Here is a 23,736-nt window from a genome sequence, read left to right on the forward strand (position 1 = left end):
AATGGCAAATTTCCACCTAGATAAAAAATGTCACAACTTCCTCATGTTCATGAGAAAGACCATATTTGTTATTAGAAATGACAAAGTTTTACTCTGAATGAAATTTGCAAATTCTTGCAAAAATAACATTTTAAACATGTAAATTTTTGCAAAGAGAAAATAGTAGTTTTTCTCAAGTCTATATATAGCAAGACATCAGTGTTCTTTCCAACTTTTTCTTTCATTTACAAGAAGAAATGCAAGTGGAGTGTGGATTCAATATTTTATATAAAAATAAAACAGAATTTTACTTCCAAGATTGAAGAACACACGTTAGATGAATCCTATATATTTGAAAAGACATTAAAATCTATTATATAAATAATATTGCTAGTTTAAAAAACATAGGGCATTTGAATACCTACATAGTTTCAGCAAAATAAACGAGTATGAAAACTTAATGCCTTCCACTTGCAGACATTAGATCTTGCCTCCAAGATCCACTGTGGAATACAGCAAAAAACAAAAACAAAAAATACCAGAAACTGTTCCCATACAAACTGGAGAACAGGAGGGAGTAGCCAATGACAAAGATACAAAGTAAAATCACATCTCTCTTGTGAGACCCCAAAATACACGAAGTACCTAGTTTCTCTCCAGTTTCCTATAAACTGGAATCTTGGATGGGTTGGAGGAGAGGCGGTTCTTTCTATTCCACTGAAGATGGTTGGGGGAAATCAGTATGCTCCATGGTCTTCTTTGTTTAAACTTAATTTGGAGATGGGATGTAACAAAAGCTACCTTTTGATTTACCTTTGTTTAGAAACATGGTGATATTACTTATCCTTTACTTAGCTCCAGAAACTTGAGCAGAAGTTTGGTTCTGGTTTTAATGAATTCACCAGATAATCTTATCGATGGATAAATAACAGTTTATGGTTTACTTAAAAAAAAAAATCTGAGTTGGTTTGCCTCATGATTTATACTGCTTTTCTTTCTGTTCCCTGGGTGAGGAGTAGAATGAATGCTAACACAGTTTCCATGGTAGAAAGAACCTCTGGCACTTCACCCCTATCATTGTCAGTTTTTCTACATTAGAGTTCTGCTAGCTTCATAACACAGCATTTGTTCAAACTTTCTCCCTAGGATTTCTTTTCTCCTTATTCTTCTAGGCTTTGTTTTCCATCTCTAATTACAACACTACATACAATTTTAAAAGGAACAGGATACACAATTGCTACATAGTGAGAGGGGGAAGTAAAGAACATCAGAAAGAAAAAGCTGCAATATTGCAATATGTACTTATAGAGCATAGAGTATGGATTCTACTCATTCACAAACCCAAACAACCCCAGTTTTGTCCGTTTCTATTTTAAAGATGTGTTTCAAGGTTTGAATGGAGCCTCAAAATAGGATCCATTGAAATCCCTTTCAGTAACAAAACGGGCACAACAATACAGCTATTACAATGCTGAATAAAGCCCAGAGATTCAAAATATTGGCACAGTATGCATAACTACTGAGCCATCAGCTAGGATATAGTAGGTTAGGTCCCCAAATAATGATTTTCCTGGTTCTGGGGAAAAAAATACTAGCGAAACAAGAAGGTTTTTTCAAGGAACTGGAAGCTAGTTCCTTTACTCCAAATAAACAATCATATTCTTCAGTTTAAAATATACTACTATCCTTTCAAGTACAGATAGAAGAAAATACATTTATGAGAGAACCGAACCTCCAGCAATCTGAAAGCTGTACAATCACTTAATATTCACACTTTGACTACATATAGACCTTGTAAATATCATAAAATGGCCACACTCCTTTTTTTTTGTATAAATTTATAGTGAAGTCAATTACTGAGGCTGTTTATTTTATTAAGAATATTTAAAAAGCTTTACTAGAATACTATGAGGCTGTGACTTATAACTCATTAAAGGTATATCATCTGTCATATACAGTATAGGATCTTTATTTTTATACTTCTAAATATGGATTTTATAAGATTTAGGAAATCAAAAACATCCATATCATTCTGCTCAGCTATTCAAAATATTTGTTATGATAACTTGTAAAAATTATAGAAAGGCAAAAATGAAGCTCTATAGTTCTAAGTATTATTTTCAGCATATTTTGATTAGTAAAAACACTCATATATATTTACAAAGGAAGGGAATAGAGAAAGTAAGTCTTCTTCACATTACTAGTTTCTCTGCAATGGAACTATACTATATTTTTACTTCCATAGATGCATGGCTTCACAATCAAGAGTTTTAAAAAGGCCAATAAGAAGTTAAAAAGGACCAGGTCATTAACTGAGAGCTTCAAACACCTCAAATCTGCAAGTTCACTAAATTATTTTTAATTGGTCTCCAGAAATGAAATGAAAAACTCAGCTTTAATTTTTACTCTATTCAAATACAGGAGTTTTTTATAAAGACATTTCAAAGTAATTTTGCAAGTCAAGAGATACACAGTTTTCCACTTAACTTTGTCACTTTACTCATCATCTTTAGTACAGTTATTCTTCAAAAGAGAAGACAGTGATATATACTAATTTTTAAAGTATCATATATAAATCTTCCATTAATAGCTTGGTCTGCTCATTTCTATGTGATTTGAGAATCAGTTTTTCTCAAAGCTTTGTTTACTCTGCTGATGTTTAGTAGGACAATGCATCATACTGGAATGGCAGTTTTCAGTGAATAATGACCTTTCCTTTTCCTGGGGGATTTTATAAACTGAGCTTTCTTTAGTTTTTCTTTATATGTTATCTGTAATCAAGTACTTTTGCCCAAACAATATACTGAACTATATTGTTTAAAGCTATAGTTTAAAAAAGGGAGATTAGTTTATGATACTATTTTTAGTACTAACCTGGTTCCCAATCTCCTGGTTCGTAGCCCCATAAAAATTGACCTTATAAGTTTTCCAAAAGAAGCAGCATTGACTGGGTCCAGTTTGTGTTCCTGACAGTGTCGTAGGTAGTGGTTGTAAAGAGTGCTTCTGGGAAGGCTCACTCCTTCTGCTGTCTCGTAATTGTCCAACAGCCACTGGAGCTAGTATAAACAAGACAGGGTAAACACAGAGAAACCAAATCATTCACCAAAATGTCTCTAAGACACTGCAACTGTAATACACAGAAACACTCAGAAGATCTTCCTCAAGCCATGTAATAGGTAAACTGTTGTAATTCAGAGGACTGTGTAATCTGACTTTGAAAACTCTCAGAAGTGTAAATAGCTGACCGTCATTTATTGACCTCAGACCATGTCCATTCCTTCAAACATTCAAGCACATATAAAGACATACTAATTTTCCTTGTATTGATTGCTATTTTGGAGACAAATACCTTTTCAAGGAACTCAAATAATACCATTAACTGGTTATAAATATAATTTATAATTGTACAGAAAAAAAACATGTTACCAAGCCTGGCAGCGTGGCACATAATATGTCGTTAGTGTTGGTTTGTTACAACACATGAACAGCAGGCTGCCTTGTATAATTATTTACACTAAGGTTCTATTCATTTTTATAGAATTCTAATTTATTTATCCAATTTACTTATACAAGATAATACAATAATGGTATTATCCACTGGGACAAATTCTACAAGCAGTAAGGAAAAATTTCAGTCTTTTCTTCCCCAGAAAGAAAGAAACTCCCTAGAGACTGGTTTAAAAAAATATGTGTAATGAAAAGGAATAATTTACTACAATCATTTGAGTTTTTCTACCTCAAAGCTATGTTTTTTCATAATTTTGGAAGACATACTACAATGGTAGTTGGTAAAGCAATGTTTTCTCAATCTATAGTTCACATTTTAAAGTTTTATGTTGTCCCGTCTGAATTTTTAAAAAATAATCTGTAAAGTACATAATGTGCAGGAAATTTTTAGAAAAATCTAATTTATGTATATAGTACTGAGTTTCAACATTAGAAAAATCAAATTATCAATCTGTTCATTATTTATTTATAAAAGGAGAACTGAAATAGGTTTAAATGACTTTCTTAAGGCCATACATACACCATCTCAGTGCTTGATCTGGTTTCCAACACACTTTCCTGATTATTTGCATACCAGTTATTATTTCTACAAAAGCAGCATATATGTCACATTACTTGTCTCAACCAAATTTCCATGCCATATATAGAAGGTGTGATAAAAAGGTGATATTCTACATGCAATTCAAGTTAAATGTAAGTTATGGAAGGAAAAGAATTCCTTTACTGAGCATCAACTATCAGTCAGGCAACGTGCTAGGCTCCTATGGATGTAAAAATGAATGTGACCTCACTCCTGTCCTCCAGAATTTACAGTCACATACTAAAAATGATAATAAGAACACTCAAACTAAAGCATTTCTCCATTTTGCTTACATATTTTAAGATTTGTGATCAAGCTTAGAACCTACACTTTCAGACTCTTAATAAGAAAATCCATTAAAAATATTGTCAGAATTATTTTCTTTAACCGTGACAGCTGAATTTTCCAGAACAATTTTAATTTCAAATATTCCTACATGATATTTATGTAATTAAACATGTCATTAACCTATACTTGATGTTGGCTTAGAAAATATGGCCACCAAGCCTATATGACAGAGCAGAGTAGTTTTAAAAATGAAAATAAAATTAATGTTCTGGTCAGGAAGCCTTTAGGTTCTCTATGAACCACATACACATATGAATACATTTAAAAATACCTATTGCCTCTGAACATATACAACGCTCCCCTATGAAATTTTTAAAAGATTACACAAAATAAACATTCATTTTTATAATGGCCAAAAAATTTACAGGTCAAAAAAAATTCTTTTCATATGAATCATCTGTAACCTTACTGTCAGTGAACAAGTTTTCCAGAGGCATTCACACATGATTTCTGAGTACTCTACATGACACATAGAATAAGTTCACATATACATATTCATTTAGTGTAAAGAGAGGTGGTAAACTGATTGGAAAATCCAGTTATAAAGGCTCAGACTAGTATTCTGCCTACAACAGTGGGTCAGTATGTCTCTAGTGTTCCTTTTGAAATTTTAAGACTTTGTTGATTATGAAACAACTGACAGAGACGACACATAAAATGTGGCAAAGCAAACCTGCCTCACATATTTCATCCACGTGCCTCAGTAAGATGACTGGGATCTGAAAGCATTGTTTCCTCATTTGAATGGTGTTAGGGCAGCTCTAGTGAACCATACTGCACACAAATGATGGCTCTTGTTTTGTGTACATATACTAGATAGAGCCTTCCATTGGTATTCTAAATATATAAAGAATATAGAAATAAAGAATATTGAAATACAGAATATAGAAGGGAATATTCTATGAGGAATTTAATCCCTTGAGATCAAGGAATATTTTTTAAAAACACCATAAAATGGGCAAGCATATAAAAACTATAAGTATTTTTTGAAAAACAGTAATATTTTGCAACTGAACTAATGAAGTGCCCACATCCACAAGCATCGAACAATGCCAGTAAGTTAAAAATGTCACAGATGTTTGTATGTATGTCTATGTATCCTCAAATAATAAGGCATATTGTCAAAGCCAAAATGGTATATTTCTTAACAAAAAATAAAAATCAATAAAAAATCAAATATTTCTTCCTCTGCTAATGAACAGAACATATATCTATATACGAAACGTTAATTTAAAGGGCTTTTTTTTTCAGAAATGGAAAAATAATCAATTTCATAATGTGAACTTTATAACCAAAAGTATACAAATAATAAAATAGATCTGATGTAAAATACTTTTAATAAGATATAAATCAAATGAAAATAATTTGTTTAATTAATCAGATACAACTTAAAAATTTCTGTAAACTGCCTTAACTGTTTACCTTGCAATATTTAATTACTTAAAAGTAAACACAAATATCTAAAACTGAGAGTTTATTAATATCTCATGATCCAGGGCTTCCCTGGTGGTGCAATGGTTGCGAGTCCGTCCTCCTGCCGATACAGGGGACACGGGTTCGTGCCCCGGTCCGGGAAGATCCCACATGCCGCGGAGCGGCTGGGCCCGTGAGCCATGGCCGCCGAGCCTACGCGTCCGGAGCCTCTGCTCCGCAGCGGGAGAGGCCACAACAGTGGGAGGCCCGCGTACCGCAAAAAAATAATAATAATAAAATTAAAAAAATAAAAATAAAATAAATAAAATACTCATAAGCCTGAATAATATACTCAAGCCCCCAGTGAATAAACTGGAGAAAACGAAGCTTTTATTGGATTGGCCACATGGTCCTCTGAAGTGGCTAAGCAAGTCCCAGAATCTGGACTGGCTCTTTTGCAAACTGATCTTCTTACATAATTTTACATTCTTAAAGGTTTTTCTTCATTTCTAATCCAGTTTTTAAAAATCTGACTTTATCTGTAATATGTATTTGTGTGTCTGTGTGTGTACACACACACATGTGTATACATATTTACATACATATGTGTATATGTGTGTGTGTGTGTGTGTGTATATATATATATATATATATATATATAAAATCATTAGTTGGTTTGAAAAATTCCACAAGAGTGGGTATGCAGGTATTCTAGTGACTATCACTTTCACAGTAGCAAAGCTACACTTTGTTCCCTGCCCTTTGCTTGCAGGAGGAGGAACTCTTATTCCTTCCCAGAAGCCTGGAGATCACTTGGGAAGGGCAGGAGGTCAAGCGGAGGTAAAAGCCCTGAAGGATGGAGGTGGCTCTGCTGCAGCCATGACTGCTCCAACTAGGAAGCCTGCCAACAACTGCACACCCAGGAGTAGTGCTCCCACAAATTGACTGTGTAAGTGGAAATTGGTTTAGGAGCTACCAGATAAGATTTTTAGATTTAGCTGGGGATTAATCTGCATTCTACATGCCAGTATTTAACCTTCGAGTTTTGACACGGTGATAAAATTCTGTCAGATCTTTGAGTCTAAAACATAGTATAAGAAAGGATTAATTTTTATTATAAGAGAAACTTGGCAGTTAAGTGTAACCTGAAGGTATACACTCCACGTGCTGCCCCAGGGAAGTTCATGCCTATTAGAAGATATATTGTTTCCTTGGATTTCCTCTTTTATAAAATGTATTTGGACACTAATTCAATACCCTTAACATTTAGTAATTTAGAAATAACTATTGCTATTTCTTTTACTCTTTTATAAGATGTCTTATAAAATATTTGTTTATATTTATGATTTTAAAAGCCCATGAAATACCATAGGAACTTTTAACCTTTATATTTAAAACCTGATTATTCTACTAATGAACTAATGTAAATTCACGTAAGGGTAGAAACCAAGATAATTGCATCTTTCAACCTTTGCATTTAATCTATATTAATCAGGGTAGATTAAGGAAGATGAACAGTTCCTATTTGTCCCAAAGGGAAATACTGATTGACAAATTAAAAAAATATACATTATTGCATTCCCCAATTAACATCTAAATGTAACATTGGCATTTTCCCCCAGATGGATTATTATCCATTAGGATTCATTTTAAGTTCAGTTCACTGATGATGTGCATTTTGACAGGTCTTATTTCCATCATAACTTATATTTACAGCACAGCCAAGTCAAGAGAAAGTAAGCATAAAACAAGGTTTTGCTTTGAGCTGAATATATTTCAGTAGCTAAAACCAGCAAAAATCATTATTTACTAGATAGTAAAAGGTATATAAAATAAATGCCTAAAGCTTTTTATATACTTTAAATGGAATTTTAAAAATGCACAAGCTGAAAAACATTACGTGAAATTTGGGAACAATTAATTTAAGAATGTTTCTGTATTTAAATTTATAATCTAAAATATCCCAAATTTGATACAATATAACCATTAATGCCAATTTATATTATTTACAACTGAGAAGAAGTATAAATTAAACTTAACTCTGCAATGAAGAAAATTAAGATATTCTAATTTGATTTAGGCAGACTACACATCATTTACCCATAACATCTTCACATGCCAAAAAATTTAGAAATAAAAATATTTAAATAAAAAAAACTAAAGGTTGTACACGGGGAAATGATAGCTCGGCCATACATTCTTTCACTCAAATGGTGTGCAGGGAGACCATTGTCTTATCAACAATGCTCACACATACACCTAATTGAAGCATACTTGGTAACAAAGAATACACGTGTGAGTCCCCCAAAAAATGCACACATGATTGGCAAAGGTACTTAGAATACTGAAGGCAAAATAAGGTCTGTTCCCTTCTAATACTTGTCTCTTACATTTATTCACTTAGCAAATATTTAGTGAGCACCTACTATGTACCTGGCACTGTTCCAGGCACCAGGGGTGCATCAGTGGATAAAACTTATAAAATCTTTACTGTCTTGGAATTTTCACTTGTCAATAAATATTTATTGTCTGCCTATATAATGCTACTACTGGAATAAGTGCCATTATGTTAATAATGTTAATAGAAGGCAACATGGCACTCAGTGTAACTACTCAGTCACAGATGAGGCACTATGTTGGGTATGAAATAGGCAAGTTATACATGCATTTTTGACCTGGATGATAAGAGCATGATGATGATAAAAATAGACCAGTAGTACAAAATACTCTTAAGAATATGTTGAAAAAGGGTTATAAAATTTAATACCTCACTAAATCTTCTAATGTGTAGAAAGAGAGGTGAAAAACAAAGAAATCAAGTTGGATTATACCAACAGGGGATTATTTATTTGATTTTATTCTAATAAGAATTTTCCAAATTATTGTGAATAATTGAATATATAAAGAGAAAATAGAAAATCCATCTATTCCATATTGCAAAATAGAATGACAACAGACTTTCAGCTCAAAAATCATGACTGAGATCCCTCTTCTGAAACTAGTAAGTATGGGACACAAATTATTGATAATTTCTCCTAAATTTTGCCTAATGAAATTGATCCTTTGTAGAAACTGATGTCAGGGAACTATTATTATAAGGTTGAATTTATGTCCACTTCAAAGAATCCCACAAACCTCAAATGATTCTATATTATGTGCTATATAGGAAGGGATAAAGATAACTTACAGCTTATTAACATTTAAGTTGTTAGCCATATTTAAATTTAAAAAAACCCTCGCCACTAAAATTTTCCTACACAACTGAAAATCATCAATTAGGTTTTAACAGAATTTAAAATACCCTTAGCAGGTGATTATCAACTGGAATGCATGTAGTAGCTTATGCCAGTTGCTTGGATAAATCTAACAAAAATTAGGAGCATCGCTAATTTTCCAAGGACAGAAAGACAGCATGATCTTCTAATGGGTTCAGGTGGAAACAAAACCTGACCGGTCAGCAGAAAACACTGATCCCTTCTCCACTGTTTATAACCATCTTTAGAATCCTTTGTATTTCCAGAGACTTGACTATAAATGTGTTGCTTTTAAATAAACTTAACTGTACCTCAGAGGTGTAATAAAAGTGAATCAAGATATTTAGAGAAAGATTATCACTACATTAGCAACATTTATGCCCACTCTGTATATACTGAAATGCCTCTGGGAGTTATAAACAGTATGGAAGAGTTGCCATGCTATGTAATAAAAAGTACAAAGCCATAGAGTAACAAACATGTAACTGTTGTTTATGCAGCTTAATTCACACATTCATTAACATTAAATATTACTTCATGAATTTTACAAGAGAATAACAATAAAAAAATATTTGAAAAGTTTCAAAAAACCAACAAATAAAAATATACAAAAATGTTCTTATATCCACATTATTGTCCATAAAAATACTAATTAAGATGGGTAACTCAAGTTAAAATTAAACACATCACATATTTTACTGAAGTATATATCTCAAATGACAATGAGATGTGAATTGAATATCAAAGCACAACTTCATAGAAGTCTGAAAGTTCAAAAAAGGTAACTGGAAATTTCAGGATTCTTTTTCTTATATCCCTGCACATTTTCAACTAAAAATGAACAACATTTTCCCTTGCCATTTTCAAAACAAAACACCAGATGGTCCTCACCCCCTCCCCAAAACATACATCCTAAAAGTAGAGAGTAAATCAGTCTCTACACACAACCACAGACTCATGCTAGCACAGCAGGAATATACCTATGAAACATATAAAAGAGTGATGTACTGCATACAAACTTTCAGAAAGGGGAAAAATCATATTCCTTAAACTTTCAAAAGAAGGGCCAAGGTATATATTGTTTTATAATTTAGAATCTATAATTTTCATCAAAATTGTAGTCATTCTCCAAGTAGGTTAACTTGTTTTTATTTGTCATGATATACTTCCCTTTGAAAAAGAAACAAACCACTTCATCTAAAAATAAATGTGTAAGAACATAAGGAAGTATTTTGTGTTATGTTGGAATATAAAATTTAAATGTTTGAAAATTCAAATATTTAAAAAGCACAGTGAAACATTTTCTATGAGCTAAATGTTTCAGGTTTATTGAAAAAAATAATGATATTTTATTTCACTTGGGTGATCCAATTTTGGACTTATCAGTCACAAAATATGGGGAAGAATTAAAAATAATAATTTTATCTCCAAATTTAAGAATACACTGTCAGCTGGGAGGAAAAACTCTAATTCTTACTATATTGTTACTGACATTAATTCAGCAGAACTGTCTAGACAGATTTAAATCATAGGTCTATTTACTTTTTCCCATATATTCAGAAATCATGATAACAAAATAATTTTTAATCAACATTTTCATTGAGTCCCCAAAATTTGTACATTTGATGAAAATGTTTATAGTTTCACAAATTGTCATCATTCTTCTTACACTCACCGGTGTTGTAGTGATGCTGCATCTGGTAACAGTTAAAAGCTTTAAAAAATAGTAACAATAATCCTGTTTTATCTGAATTATTGGCAGTTTATGGCTTATCTAGAATCTCACTTCTTCTTTTGGCCCAGATTCATTTTTCTTTAGGTCTTAGGACCTGAGCTCATCTAGGTAGCTGTTTTCTGCTCATTTTATATAGTCTTACTGGTAAATAAATCATTTCGAACAGTTTATCATTGGGTTCGGCATTAACAATCTTTTTTCCACTTAAAGAATATTACTGGTCATACAAACAGACACGACCATTTCTCTGTCTCAGACTCGAAGATGCAGATTATAAACATTTGCTTCACAGTAAATAAATATCACACTAGAAAAATTTAAATCATCTGTTACTTTTTACCAATATTTGGTAGCTTGTTATTAACTTGGAAATATATCTGTACCAAAACAGTAAAAAAACCTAGTGAAGTAGTATATTGGGGGCTCTATTTTTAGATATTCCACTGCGCAAAATTGCCATTAAGTGATACAGAGATCATAAGGGGCTGAGAAAGGAAGGTTAAGAAGCAAAATAAATAAGTAAATAAATAAAACAAGCATTTAGAAGCAAGCAACACATGCAGAACAAGCAAGAGATTAGTTTACATGAAGAAGAGGCAACTTACATGGCTGTTGAGAAGAGAGCTTCTGTGAGTGGACAGACCGTCAGACTTTTGCAGCGTCTCAATCGCCATTTCAATCTGATAATAGATGTCATTAAAAAAAGGGCTCAAGACAAGATAGTAATAAAAGGCTCACCAGAGAATTTTTGATAGATTCTTTAAAGTTCAATTTCTTCTTCAATGGTGGCTAATGAATAGCTCTCACTAAATGTGTATTTCCTCCTTCCTCCCCCCAATCCCAGAGAATAACATAAAAATAGGCACACTAATAATAAGCTCAATCACAAAAGTAAACCTTTTTGAATATTCCATAATTATATAAGAAGGGAGACCTGAGAAGCAGGAACCCCAGAGGATTGTGCTAGTTAAAATATTCTTGACTTTCGTAGTTCAACATGTGAGAGAGTAACCTCTCTCTTTCTAAACAGTCTCCCACCCGAAGAGTATTTAATATTTGTTCCGTTCTGTCACAAAAGAAAACTACTGCAGATTTGTGTTTTATTAATATGCATTAGTATTTTAATGCAAATGTGCAAAGACACCTTCATCAATGTTCAAAAGCTTCTAAATCTATCCATTCTTCTCTAAACCCTGTATTAAAATTTGGAAGTGGAGGGTCATTAGTATGAACACATTTAGATGTAATCATGGTCCCTACATCATAGTTTAGGATGTGGTGGTGAGGCAGAGCTATTAGAAATGATAGCAGAAATGGAATGTAGAAGAGAAGATAATTCAGAGCCAACAAAAAAAGGGACAATCACAGAAACAGTTTTCTTCCGTGTAATCTCAGCACACCATGAGCAATCATAACACCTTAATTAAGTAGCAGGTGCCAATAATAAATGAGATGCACTCTCGATAACCTCATATTTAAAGATCACTATCTCTCAGCTCCTAGCACTGTAGCACTTACTGTAAGATCAGGTTCCAAACACCCTGTATTTGATTACTGGATTCTATTAACAATATTAACTACAGTTAAATTAAAAATCACACTATATAGGAAAGAAATCATTATTTTTATTTTTGCTATCTGATCAAATCAACATCCCTATAAGCAGTTATAAAAAATATTTCATGCTTTCAAACACAGATAACATACTTTACATTGGCTATGAAAATTAATGATGCCTTGAAATTTCAACATACTGCCTCCCCCTGCCAAAAAAAAAAAAAAAAAGATGGATGGCAAAATCCATAGCAAAGCAAAGTCTTTTTTTTTTCCATCAAGTTTACAACTGCTTTATGGTGGAATACTTTATACACAGAATGTTCAGTCTCAATTATGTCAACATTAAATTTAATTTTCTTAGGAATTAGTAGCTTTAATTTTATGTTATTTCCCCAAGTTACTTGTTCTTCTTCCCTAGAGTTAATAAAATGTAATACAGAAAAGAATGTTAGGTAGAAATTATAGAAAAAATACTCTTAAAGTATATAATAATTCATAAGATGATATAATACAATTTATTATATGATTAATTTTTTTTTAATCACAAAATTAAGTTAATTGGCTTCTGCAACACTCTTTACCAGATGGAAGGTTAATGTAGTTCATCATTATACTCGAAAATAAACTGAAGAAAATGATATTGTACAAACCAAAAAAAAATTATGGAAAGAGTAATGTAAATGTAATGAGTAAACATTTTACCAAAATGTTAAACTAAAACTATAAAGGACCTCAGTATTACATCTCTTAAAAAGGCATCAATAAGTGCTCTTGTTTTCAGAGAGAAAACATATATCGGGACTTCCCTGGCGGTCCAGTGGTTAAGATTTCGCCTTCCAACGCAGGGGATATGGGTTCGATACCTGGTCCGGGAGCTAAGATCCCACATGCCTCACGGCCAAAAAACCAAAACATAAAAGATAACAGAAGAAATATTGTAACAAATTCAATAAAGACTTTAAAAATGGCCCACATGAAAAAAAACTAAACAAACAAACAAAAACAACCAAAAAAAAAAAACCAACCAAAAAAACATATATAAAAAGCCAGCTGAAAAGTCTCATCCTCATGTGACTGTAAATCACTTCTAGGAAGAATTTGCTCAAAATTCAAATTTGCTAAAATGCCTACATTTTCTTTGAAGTTTGAGTGTGGAAAATTTGAGGTTAGATTTCGGTCTACTTAAAAATAAAATGATCTGTATCTTGTGATTTTATAGGTTTAAGTGAAAGGTAAAAATATAATACCTGAGCAATAATGAGGGAGAAATCCACATCTGGCTTTGTTTGTTAACAGCAATTTTTATTTCTTTATGACTAAAGGATTTGTGGTTATTTTTGACAATTAAAAAATAAGTATGGTAAATAAACATTTTCCATTTCTTCCCTAAACTAATTAAGCTTTAGACTATGAGTATACCTTAGCTTTTTGTTTGAAAAATCAATTGTCTGAACTAAGGTACAGTGCCCAGTTGTATCTCTTACTGAATAATCACCCTAGGACTGAATCGTCAATAGTGCACATTTCTTCTTCACGATTATCTAATGCTAGGATACATGGTGCTTGGCAGTTTAGACTGGTTCGTGATGATCCTGAACTATTGATTCATAATCAGATAAGAAGCTATGGCAACTCCTCTGAGATCAAATGGTGGGATGTTTCATTTGAGATGAGATGTTCAGCATGGAAAGGCTTATAGAGCATTAAGTGTCATTACTGGAGTGGGTGAGACTTACAACTCCCTATGTGAAAGAGCAGATAAGAAACTGATAACCATTCCAGCCACCATGAGCACATGAATTCTTAGAAAAATCAGTCTTTTCTGGAAGACTAAAAAAATATCGTTAGCAATATACTAGGGATGAATTAAAACCCTCCACGTTCGCCAGCTAAAACAGGATTCCCATGAGAATGGGAATCTACTCTGAGGGTGGTTATCAGTCAAAGACAGAAACCCTTGGTCCAGTGCTACTGCAGAAACACTTTCAGAAACTGGAGAAGAGGATTTTGCACTGTGTTTAGACACACCACTGAAATATTAGAGGACTGGCAGGCTTCTGGGGCAGAAAAGCGATAGAGATCAATGAAAAGTCTTCCAGCCATAGGAATTATAAGTGTGAGACCACCAGCCTCAGATGCTACCCCAACAGAACGCCTGACAAAGTCTGAAGAGGCAGAGCTCAGGTAATGTGGAGAGCTTCCTACATGCATAGACCAGGTTTCTTTCTGACTGCACATTAGCAGAAAGATGAAAGACCTCTTTGCAGTGTGTCCCATGACAAGGCACTACAGAGCATAATTCGAAAAATCAGACCAGGTTTGAGCACTTGCTGAGAGTAGTTCACAGTGAAGACTATTCAGGAAAACAGACTTTCATCAGAGAGTGCAGGGACACCCATGAGCTTTGCTGTGAGTGAAGCTTAATTTGGGCGAAGAAAGAGAGGAAGGTAATACTAGTTGCCATGAGAAAACGATGTCTGACCTTGTGTCACCAGTTAGGAACTGCAGAATTAAAGTAAATACAGGTGTGACTCAGCTCCCCCAACCAAACACTGAATTCTCAAAAGACAGAATCCCAGGGAACGGTGTAAGTGGTTTCCCTCATTTGGGCACAAGTGGTTTCCCTCCATACTAAGAATGGAGTGCTCATTAAAGACTATGACAACTATTTTTTCTTCTGAAATAGAGTGGCATGGTCACAAATGTGATACAAATATGACCACATGGCAACAGGAAGACCTTAGTTCTTGTGTGGTGGATTCAAGGAAAAAAATACCTGGGCTCTGTAAGGCAGAAGAAACCCCTATTTGTTTGGAATATAGAAAGTATGCATGTCTGTTGCAGACTGCACCAGTGAAGAAACTCTTCCATGATTTCTCAGGAATTAGGGACAGAAATCAGTAGGAACAGGGAGAAGCTGTATTTCACATCTAGGAGGAAAAAAAGTAAAGCTCAGTGGAGCTCCTACAAAGATACAGCAAACCGGGCTTCCCTGGTGGCGCAGTGGTTGAGAGTCCGCCTGCCAATGCAGGGGACACGGGTTCATGCCCCGGTCCGGGAGGATCCCACGTACTGCGGAGCGGCTGGGCCCGTGAGCCATGGCCGCTGAGCCTGCGCTCCGCAACGGGAGAGGCCACAACGGTGAGAGGCCCGCGTACCGCAAAAAAAAAAAAAAAAAAGATACAGCAAACCCTCTAAGAAGGACCTGAAGGGGACAGGGCACCTATTACCTGATGGGGGATAGATACACACTATGATAAACATGTGGCCTAAAACACAGGCTGCAAACTCTTTTCCAGTCACTCAAATGCTAATGCTGCCTTGTTGGAATCCAGGGACCAGTGGAGAGTCTCTAAGCACCCAAGGTCACTTGAGGCTTGTAAGATATCCACCCAAGAATCAGTGTCCTGAAAAGGACAACAGAGAAAAGTCACACCTAAGCCCTTAGGGAAAGAGGTTGAGAGAACAGAGAAGAGGGGTCAAATGATGTCTGGATGTCCAGTAAATATTCTGTTTATGTTCTCCTTTCCCAAGCTCAAAGAAGAGATCAATATTGTACTTTTACTAAGGCAGCAAATACTTTTTTCATTATTTATTTATTTATTTAAACATCTTTATTGGAGTATAATTGCTTTGCAATGTTAGTTAGTTAATGCAGTGTTAGTTTCTGCTGCATATCAAAGTGAATCAGCTGTACATATACACATATCCCCATATCCCCTCCCTCTTGAGCCTCCCTCCCATCCTCCCTATCCCACCCCTCTAGCTGGTCGCAAAGCACCAAGCTGATCTCCCTGTGCTATGCGGCTGCTTCCCACTAGCTATCTGTTTTACATCGGGTAGTGTATATATGTCAGTGCTATTCTCTCACTTTGTCCCAGCTTCCCCTTCCTCCTCCCCTCCATGTCCTCCAGTCCATTCTCTACATCTGTGTCTTTATTCCTGTCCTGCCCCTAGGTTCATCAGAACCATTTTTTTTCTTAGATTCCATATATATGTGTTAACATACGGTATTTGTTTTTCTCCTGACTTACTTCACTTTGTATGACAGACTCTAGGTCCATCCACCTCACTACAAATAACTCAATTTCGTTTCTTTTTATGGCTGAGGAATATTCCATTGCATCCATGTCCCACATCTTCTTTATCCATTCATCTGTCTATGGACACTTAGGTTGCTTCCATGTCCTGGCTACTGTAAATAGTGCTGCAGTGAACATTGTGGTACATGACTCTTTTTGAATTATGGTTTTCTCAGGGTATATGCCCAGTAGGGGGATTGCTGGGTCATATGGTAGTTCTACTTTTAGTTTTTTGAGGAACCTCCATACTGTTCTCCATAATGCCTGTATCAATTTACATTCCCACCAACAGTGCAAGAGGGTTCCCTTTTCTGCACACCCTCTTCAGCATTTATTGTTTGTAGATTTTTTGATGATGGCCATTCTGACAGTGTGAGGTGATACCTCATTGTGGTTTTGATTTGCATTTCTCTAATGATTAGTGATGTTGAGCATTCTTTCATGTGTTTGTTGGCAAACTGTATGTCTTCTTTGGAGAAATGTCTATTTAGGTCTTCCACCCATTTTTGGATTGGGTTGTTTGTTGATATTGAGCTGCATGAGCTGCTTGTATATTTTGGACATTAAGCCTTTGTCAGTTGCTTCGTTTGCAAATATTTTCTCCCATTCTGAGGGTTGTCTTTTCATCTTGTTTATTGTTTCCTTAAGGCAGCAAATACTTTTAAAGACAACAATGTAAAAAGAAAAAAAAGCATTTGCCCATTATTTATAATTCCCCATCGTTATTTATTATTGGTATTTATAGCTCCCCATTGCCTTTTAAGGAAGGAGAATCCTTATCACAGGATGGCCCCTTGTTTAGCAGAGTTAGTATCAGGTTTAAGTGCTCTGCTGAAGGGTTGAGAGATTTGAGGAGACGGGGATCTGGGCACACTGGCGGTGAATGCTCATTGGTAAAATGAATGGACAGACTGGGGGGGACAGGTGGTGCAGAGAGGCTTTGAGGGACTGTGCTCTGGAAAGCGTGATGCTAAACCTCAGCTCTTTCCTCTACAACATCTTCAGTAAAACTGATGCCACTCACAGATACTTCAGGTACAAGTAATCAAGACTGGCTGGAGCCCAGGGTTCATTTAGGGGCAGTTGATGATGTCAAAAAGGTAAACCTCAGTTTCAAATGCAGGGAAATGTGGAGAGGTTCGGAGCCTTTCATAAATTGTTGATATTAATTTTATCATCACCATTATTTACTTTTAACAGAAAGAATTTTTTATTTTTAAGTAACTTTGGAAACAATTATTTTAGAGCTAACCTGATTTCCAACGTCAGGATACATCAATGTTGGGGAATGCCAATCACCCTCAGTAAAAAGGAAGAGGAAGACTGATCTCAAAGTGAGAGGTGCTGAAACTTCTGCATGAGTTGCGTGGGGCAAAAAAGAGGATTCCCTGTACATGTGATTTATATACACATTATGCACATCTATTCAATGGCCCAAATAGAATATGATATATGTGGACAATTAGGACTTTGTCTTAGTGTAAACATCAGCCAGTCATTCAATTACATGCCAATAAGACAGAAGGAAAAAGAACAATTATATCATCTTATTCATTGTCTTTATAGGTCAAGGCATATTCTCTTGACTCTGAAATGGCTTTTTAATCTTTTTTAAAGACTGAAGGTCAAGATTGATATATTCAACTACCACTATAATTAAAATTGGTCTCATGGTAGAAATTATTTCCTTTCTAGAACTGTTTAAGAAAGTGATTTAAAAATAGAATACTATAATGCTTTATGATTTATAAAGCTTTTTTACATTAATTCTCATTTGATCTTCACAACTTTGTGAAACAGCAAAGGCAAGCAATATTATCTCCTTTTCACAGATCAGAAAATTGAGGCTCTCTGGGATTGGGGGACTTTCTTGAGATTACATAGGTGTTAACTATGAGATTGGAATCCAAGGTTTATCACTCTGAGTTCAACAGTATTTCCATTTTATACAAATATAACAAGAATATAAATCAAGAGGAAATATCACTGTTTTTAATGAAACTATCTTCTGAGGGGTGGCTTGTAAAATTAAAATTTGCTACATGATTTACTGTTAACAAGATTTACTTTCCAATAGGAAAGGGTTTACATATGATTAATAAGCATTACTTGAAAATGATTTCAAAGTGATCAACTTACAAAGCAACAGAAACTTTTGAATGAATAGTTAAATTTTACTCATCATAAAAACAGTTATATAATGATTGAATTTTCTTGTTAATACAGGTTGTTCTATTAACCTCACCAGTTAACACTTTCTTAGAGAAACAGCATTTTTGTTTCCTTGTGAAAGAATAGTAAATTCCTTAGAGAAACCCAATGAAGAGAATACATTTAAGACTGGAAATTTCCTTTGGGGTAATTTTTCTCCTGAACTGTAAGACTTGATATTTTGTTTGCATTTGAGATCAAGTAAGACAGAAACAATTTCTACTTGGTGGCTTGTTCAGAAAAAGTATCTGTGACTGCTGACATGAGCATGTGACCAGCGCCCTTATACCTGTTAGAAATGACCACCTCCTGGTGTGTGTGTGTTGGGTGGCGGGGGACTTCTATAGCAAGTACTTCAACCAGGAACACAAAGGAAACAAACCCTTTCACTTTACATGTAGTCTATATAATCACAACCCAGGTTTTTCTCCAAGAGTGGTCCTAGACACTTGTTAGAATTATCTGGGCACTTGTTAGCAATGCAAAACAACAACAACTAAAAACCAAAAAAAAAGAATGGACACTGCATTCTGGTGGCTCATATCTGTATTGCTAGTGGTTTGATCTCTTCTTCAATTTGTCCAAAGCAGCGCTTTTCAGAAAGTAAGGTGTAACCCATTAGTAGGTTATGAAATCAATTATCCTGACCAGCATTTTTTAAAAATTAAAGAAATCAAATAGAGTAGAAAATACTCAAATGTCCTGGCACACAGTACAGGTAAGTATTGTTTCCTGGAACTTTGGTTTTAGTCCTCTGTCTATGAATGTATATATGTATATAATAGTCATGTGTGTATATATAGATGTATACTCATGAATGTATGCATATATGTATGTGTATGAGTACTGGGCCACAAAGTAAAGGTATTTCTCATTGTAGATTGTGGCCCTCAAACTTTGAATGCCCTGCACAAAGCAGTTAAATCAGTTCCCTTCTAGTAACTGGATCCCTTCTAAGGATCTACAGGTGTCTCTTGGGCCCACGTGTCCCTGCAATGCAGATAGAAACAGCTCACTGAGGATAAAGCTGTGAATATGATACCACTCTGTAAGTTGTATATTCAAGTGATATAGAAATCAACATATGAATCTATTACTCCACAGCAATATTAAAAAGAAGCTTAACTCAGATATTCAGGACGGGTTGTTCTTTTAACTCTTAAAAAAATTAAAAATGCCCAGAAAACACACCTAGCCAGCTTTGCTTTTCATCTCCTCTTGAATAAAAGCTAAGACAAAATCTTAATCTTATACACTAAGCATTTAGAGCAAAGAAGGCTTAGGTCTTGCAAACGCTTAACTACATGAAATATTTTTTACTCACTGATAATTTTATGACATCTAGAGAAAAAAATTTTAATCATTATGCTTTCAGCCTGAAGTTTTGGCAATTTTATACCACCTAAAGCTATTTTGAAATATTGATAAGAAAAAAACATATAGAGAAGATACCTGCATGAACTGAACATGTTCTGAGAACATTTGGTTTAACCAGGTGAACTGAAACCAAGACTGTTGTATCGGGCTTCCACTGATTATTCTGTAAAGCCTACATCCCTCCACCCTCACCAGGACTTTGTGAAACTGGCATTACTGATGTGTGACAATAAAACTAATTTTGAGATATCAACTGTATAAGCACTCAGGGCTACAATTACCCTTCAGGAATCTGCTGGGTTAGGATTAAGTGATAGGATTTAAGGCCAAGTTGATATTTTCAAATTTAAGATTTCAAATCTGCCTTTTGCAGATTATTCTGAGTACCAAGAACATTTTCACTTTGTATTTAGTTTATATAATCACTAAAACAGAGGTTTTCTCAAAGTGTAATTCTGGATCAGCATTACCAGAGTCACCAGGTGCTTATAAGAAATGCACATCTTGGGTCCTTCTCCACACTGAATCAAAAGCCTTGGGGGTGGGGTCCAGCCGTGCATTTAATCAATGCTCCACACATAATGTACACTCAAGTTTGAGAACACTGCACTAAAACATAATCAAATTTATTTTCTTTGCCAGGGTTAGACTGTAATTAATACTTCAGGGAGAATAAGTAGGGAGGTAACAGGCATTCCTAAAATGGCCCTTGCTAACTCTGTATAAAGGGTGGTTTTAAAGTTTATTATATAGATTTTTGCTATTTTCATTCTTTTTCATTCTCTTGCTATCCAATCCTACCCAGCATTTAGACAATTTTGCAGTTTAGGTTAGTAACATAATCAGAAGATAAGCACAATTTTCGTGAATCTAAAATTAATCAATTTACAACATATTAACATTTGTGATTTAAAAAATAATGTGATGAGAAAGAAAATGAAACTAACCACTTAAAAGAAGTCTGGGGGCTATTTGTGTATTTCTATTTTTGCCTTGGAGGATTAGGTACCTTTCAGTGATGAAATTAGCTCCATTACTCATATTGTAAACCTTTATATTCATAAAAGCACAGTGGCTGGTCAATAGTGATTGCTCAATAAATGTTTGAGAGAGTGAGTGACTCTAAGTACATGAATATACCAAACATTCACCTTCACCCCAAAATACTGAATAAGAATGGCTCTAGAAATCTTTACTAAATTTAATGCGCATTTTCATTCTCTAAACTTTCAACAGTCTAATAAAGAAGAACTTTTTCTGAAACCTAGGATCAAGGTTTAACTTGAATCATGATACCTCATAGACAATCTTTATACTGGGCACATAAAGAAAGGGTTGTTTCAGTTACATGCATTTGGATATCATGACCAAATAGATACACTTTATAATCATTAAGAGCTTGACTAAGATTTTTTTAAATAATAAATCACTTTTTTTGAATAGAAAATATATTCACATGCCTCCCACCTTTTTTTCCTTCATTCCTTCTTCTAGAGATATCTTTGTACTTACATAAGCATATAGAAATGTATATTTCTATTTCAATGCACACGTGCGCCATGTGCACGCATGCGTGCGCGTGCACACACACACACACACACACACACACACACATTACTCCTTGCTTTTTCATTTAACAATATATTTGGAGATCTTTCCACATCTATCTATCTATCTACACACATGCAAACACATACACACACTGCCTCACTCTTTTTAATGGCCGTACAAAATTCCACTGAATGGACAAATGCACTAAAATGTATTTAACTATTTCTCTGCTGATAGACAATTAGGATTCTTCCAATCTTTTTCTAATACAAATAACTCTACAATGAATATAGTTGTTTATGCAGCATTTCACATATGTAAGAGTATCATCAGTGGATTAAATTCCTAGAAGTACTCTCTGAGTCAGCGGCTATGTGTATTTTCAATCTTTTTTTTTTTTTGGATTTTCAATCTTAATAAAAATTTCCTTATTGTTCTCCAATCCTGTACCAATTTAGTACTATCAACAATGAGACTGCCTGTTTCTTTACACCTTTGCCAAGGTTTACTAACTTTTTAACTTTGCCTGTGTGAGAGATGAAAAATGGTATCTCTTTGTAGTTTATTTTTCATTTCCTTTTCAGTGAACTGCTTTAGTACTATCAACAATGAGACTGCCTGTTTCTTTACACCTTTGCCATTTAGTACTATCAACTTAGTACTATCAACAATGAGACTGCCTGTTTCTTTACACCTTTGCCAAGGTTTACTAACTTTTTAACTTTGCCTGTGTGAGAGATGAAAAATGGTATCTCTTTGTAGTTTATTTTTCATTTCCTTTTCAGTGAACTGCTTCTTCAAATGCCTTCCTCATTTTGGTCTCTTTTTTTTCTGAAGGATTTCTATGAGTGGTCTATATATTAAACGAATTCATGCTTTGAATATAACATTTCAAAACTTTATGCGAGGTTGTTGTTTCACTGTTGCCTTTTGTTGCTGTGGTTTCTGTCATATGGAATGTTTTTACTTTTATATAGTTGATCACATCAGCGTATTTTTTGTAGGATCTGAATTTTACATCATGTTTCCCCACTATAACAGAATAATAATAAAAAAATTTTCCATCCAAGTGAAATTAATTTTTATATAAGGAGCAATGTATGGAACCAATCTAATTTTCTTTTAAAAATAGTTATCCAGCTGTCCCAAGCATTATTTATCAATAATATCATTTCTCTATTGATAGGCAATGCCACATTTGTCATATGTTGTATTCTTATATGCATTTGGCCTATAGTCTATTACTGGCCTATACTGGTCTATTCATGTGCCTAGACAATTCTGTTTTAATTATTAATTTTATATATGTTTGAACAACTGGTAGGGCTGTTTATGTCCCACATCACGCATCATTATTTTTCTTTTTATACAACTTTCTTCACTATTCCTGCATGTTTATTTATGTAAACAGTCTTTCTTATAAAACAAAAAAATCTATTGGTATCTTGATTAGGATCATATCAAAATTTTTAAGTTAATTTAGGGAGATTCAAAATGTTTGATACTGAAACTTCTCTTTCAATTATTCAAGCTTCTTTTTTTGTCCCTTAGGAACTTAAAAAGTTTTATTCAGCAGCTGGATCTTGCACATATATTGTTAGTTTACTGCCTGGCATATTTTGAGTTTATTATAAGTGAGATCTTTGCTTACATTATATTCTAGCTACTGTCAATTGTATTTAGAAAAGCTATTGATTTCTTTGTATATTAATCTTGTACTAAGTCACTTTACTAAATTCTCTTATTATTGGTTCTAGTTTTTCATTTGATTCTTTATGATTTTTATCAGGTACACAATCATATCATCTGCGAATTCTGACCTCTTTACCTCCTTCCTAATTTTATATTTCCTTTTCTTGTCTAACTGCATCTTTCCTATAATTTTGAAAGGGCAATTAAAAATCACATCTTCCTTTCTCACAAGGCAGATGGGAAAAGTTACTAAAACTTATAGGGGGTAAATTTAAAATAAATGAGTTAAATTATTTTAACTTTCTACAGATAGATTACAAAATCCCTAGCCCATGAAATTTTGGGGCACGAACAGTTATAATTTTTAAAAACCTAGACTTTAAGAGAAAACAATTCCATAGCCAACAAATACAACTGTAGCTATGCATACTGAGAAAGTGGTAACCAAAT

At 34.1% G+C, this 23,736-nt stretch overlaps 1 protein-coding gene across 2 annotated transcripts in view; it reads right to left on the reverse strand.

Moving 5' to 3' along the window:
• RFX3 (regulatory factor X3) overlaps positions 1-23,736 on the reverse strand; it is a 289,095-nt gene that overhangs the window by 64,907 nt on the left and 200,452 nt on the right. For both annotated transcript variants that reach the window (XM_060153464.1, XM_060153465.1), the window contains exons 5-6: positions 11,422-11,496; positions 2,854-3,035 (exon numbers count right to left, since the gene is read on the reverse strand). In XM_060153464.1, the coding sequence (XP_060009447.1) occupies positions 2,854-3,035; positions 11,422-11,496 (257 nt within the window). The remainder of the gene's footprint in view (positions 1-2,853; positions 3,036-11,421; positions 11,497-23,736) is intronic.

The sequence above is a fragment of the Lagenorhynchus albirostris genome, chromosome 7 (assembly GCF_949774975.1).
Source record: "Lagenorhynchus albirostris chromosome 7, mLagAlb1.1, whole genome shotgun sequence".
Classification (NCBI taxonomy): Eukaryota; Metazoa; Chordata; class Mammalia; order Artiodactyla; family Delphinidae; genus Lagenorhynchus; species Lagenorhynchus albirostris.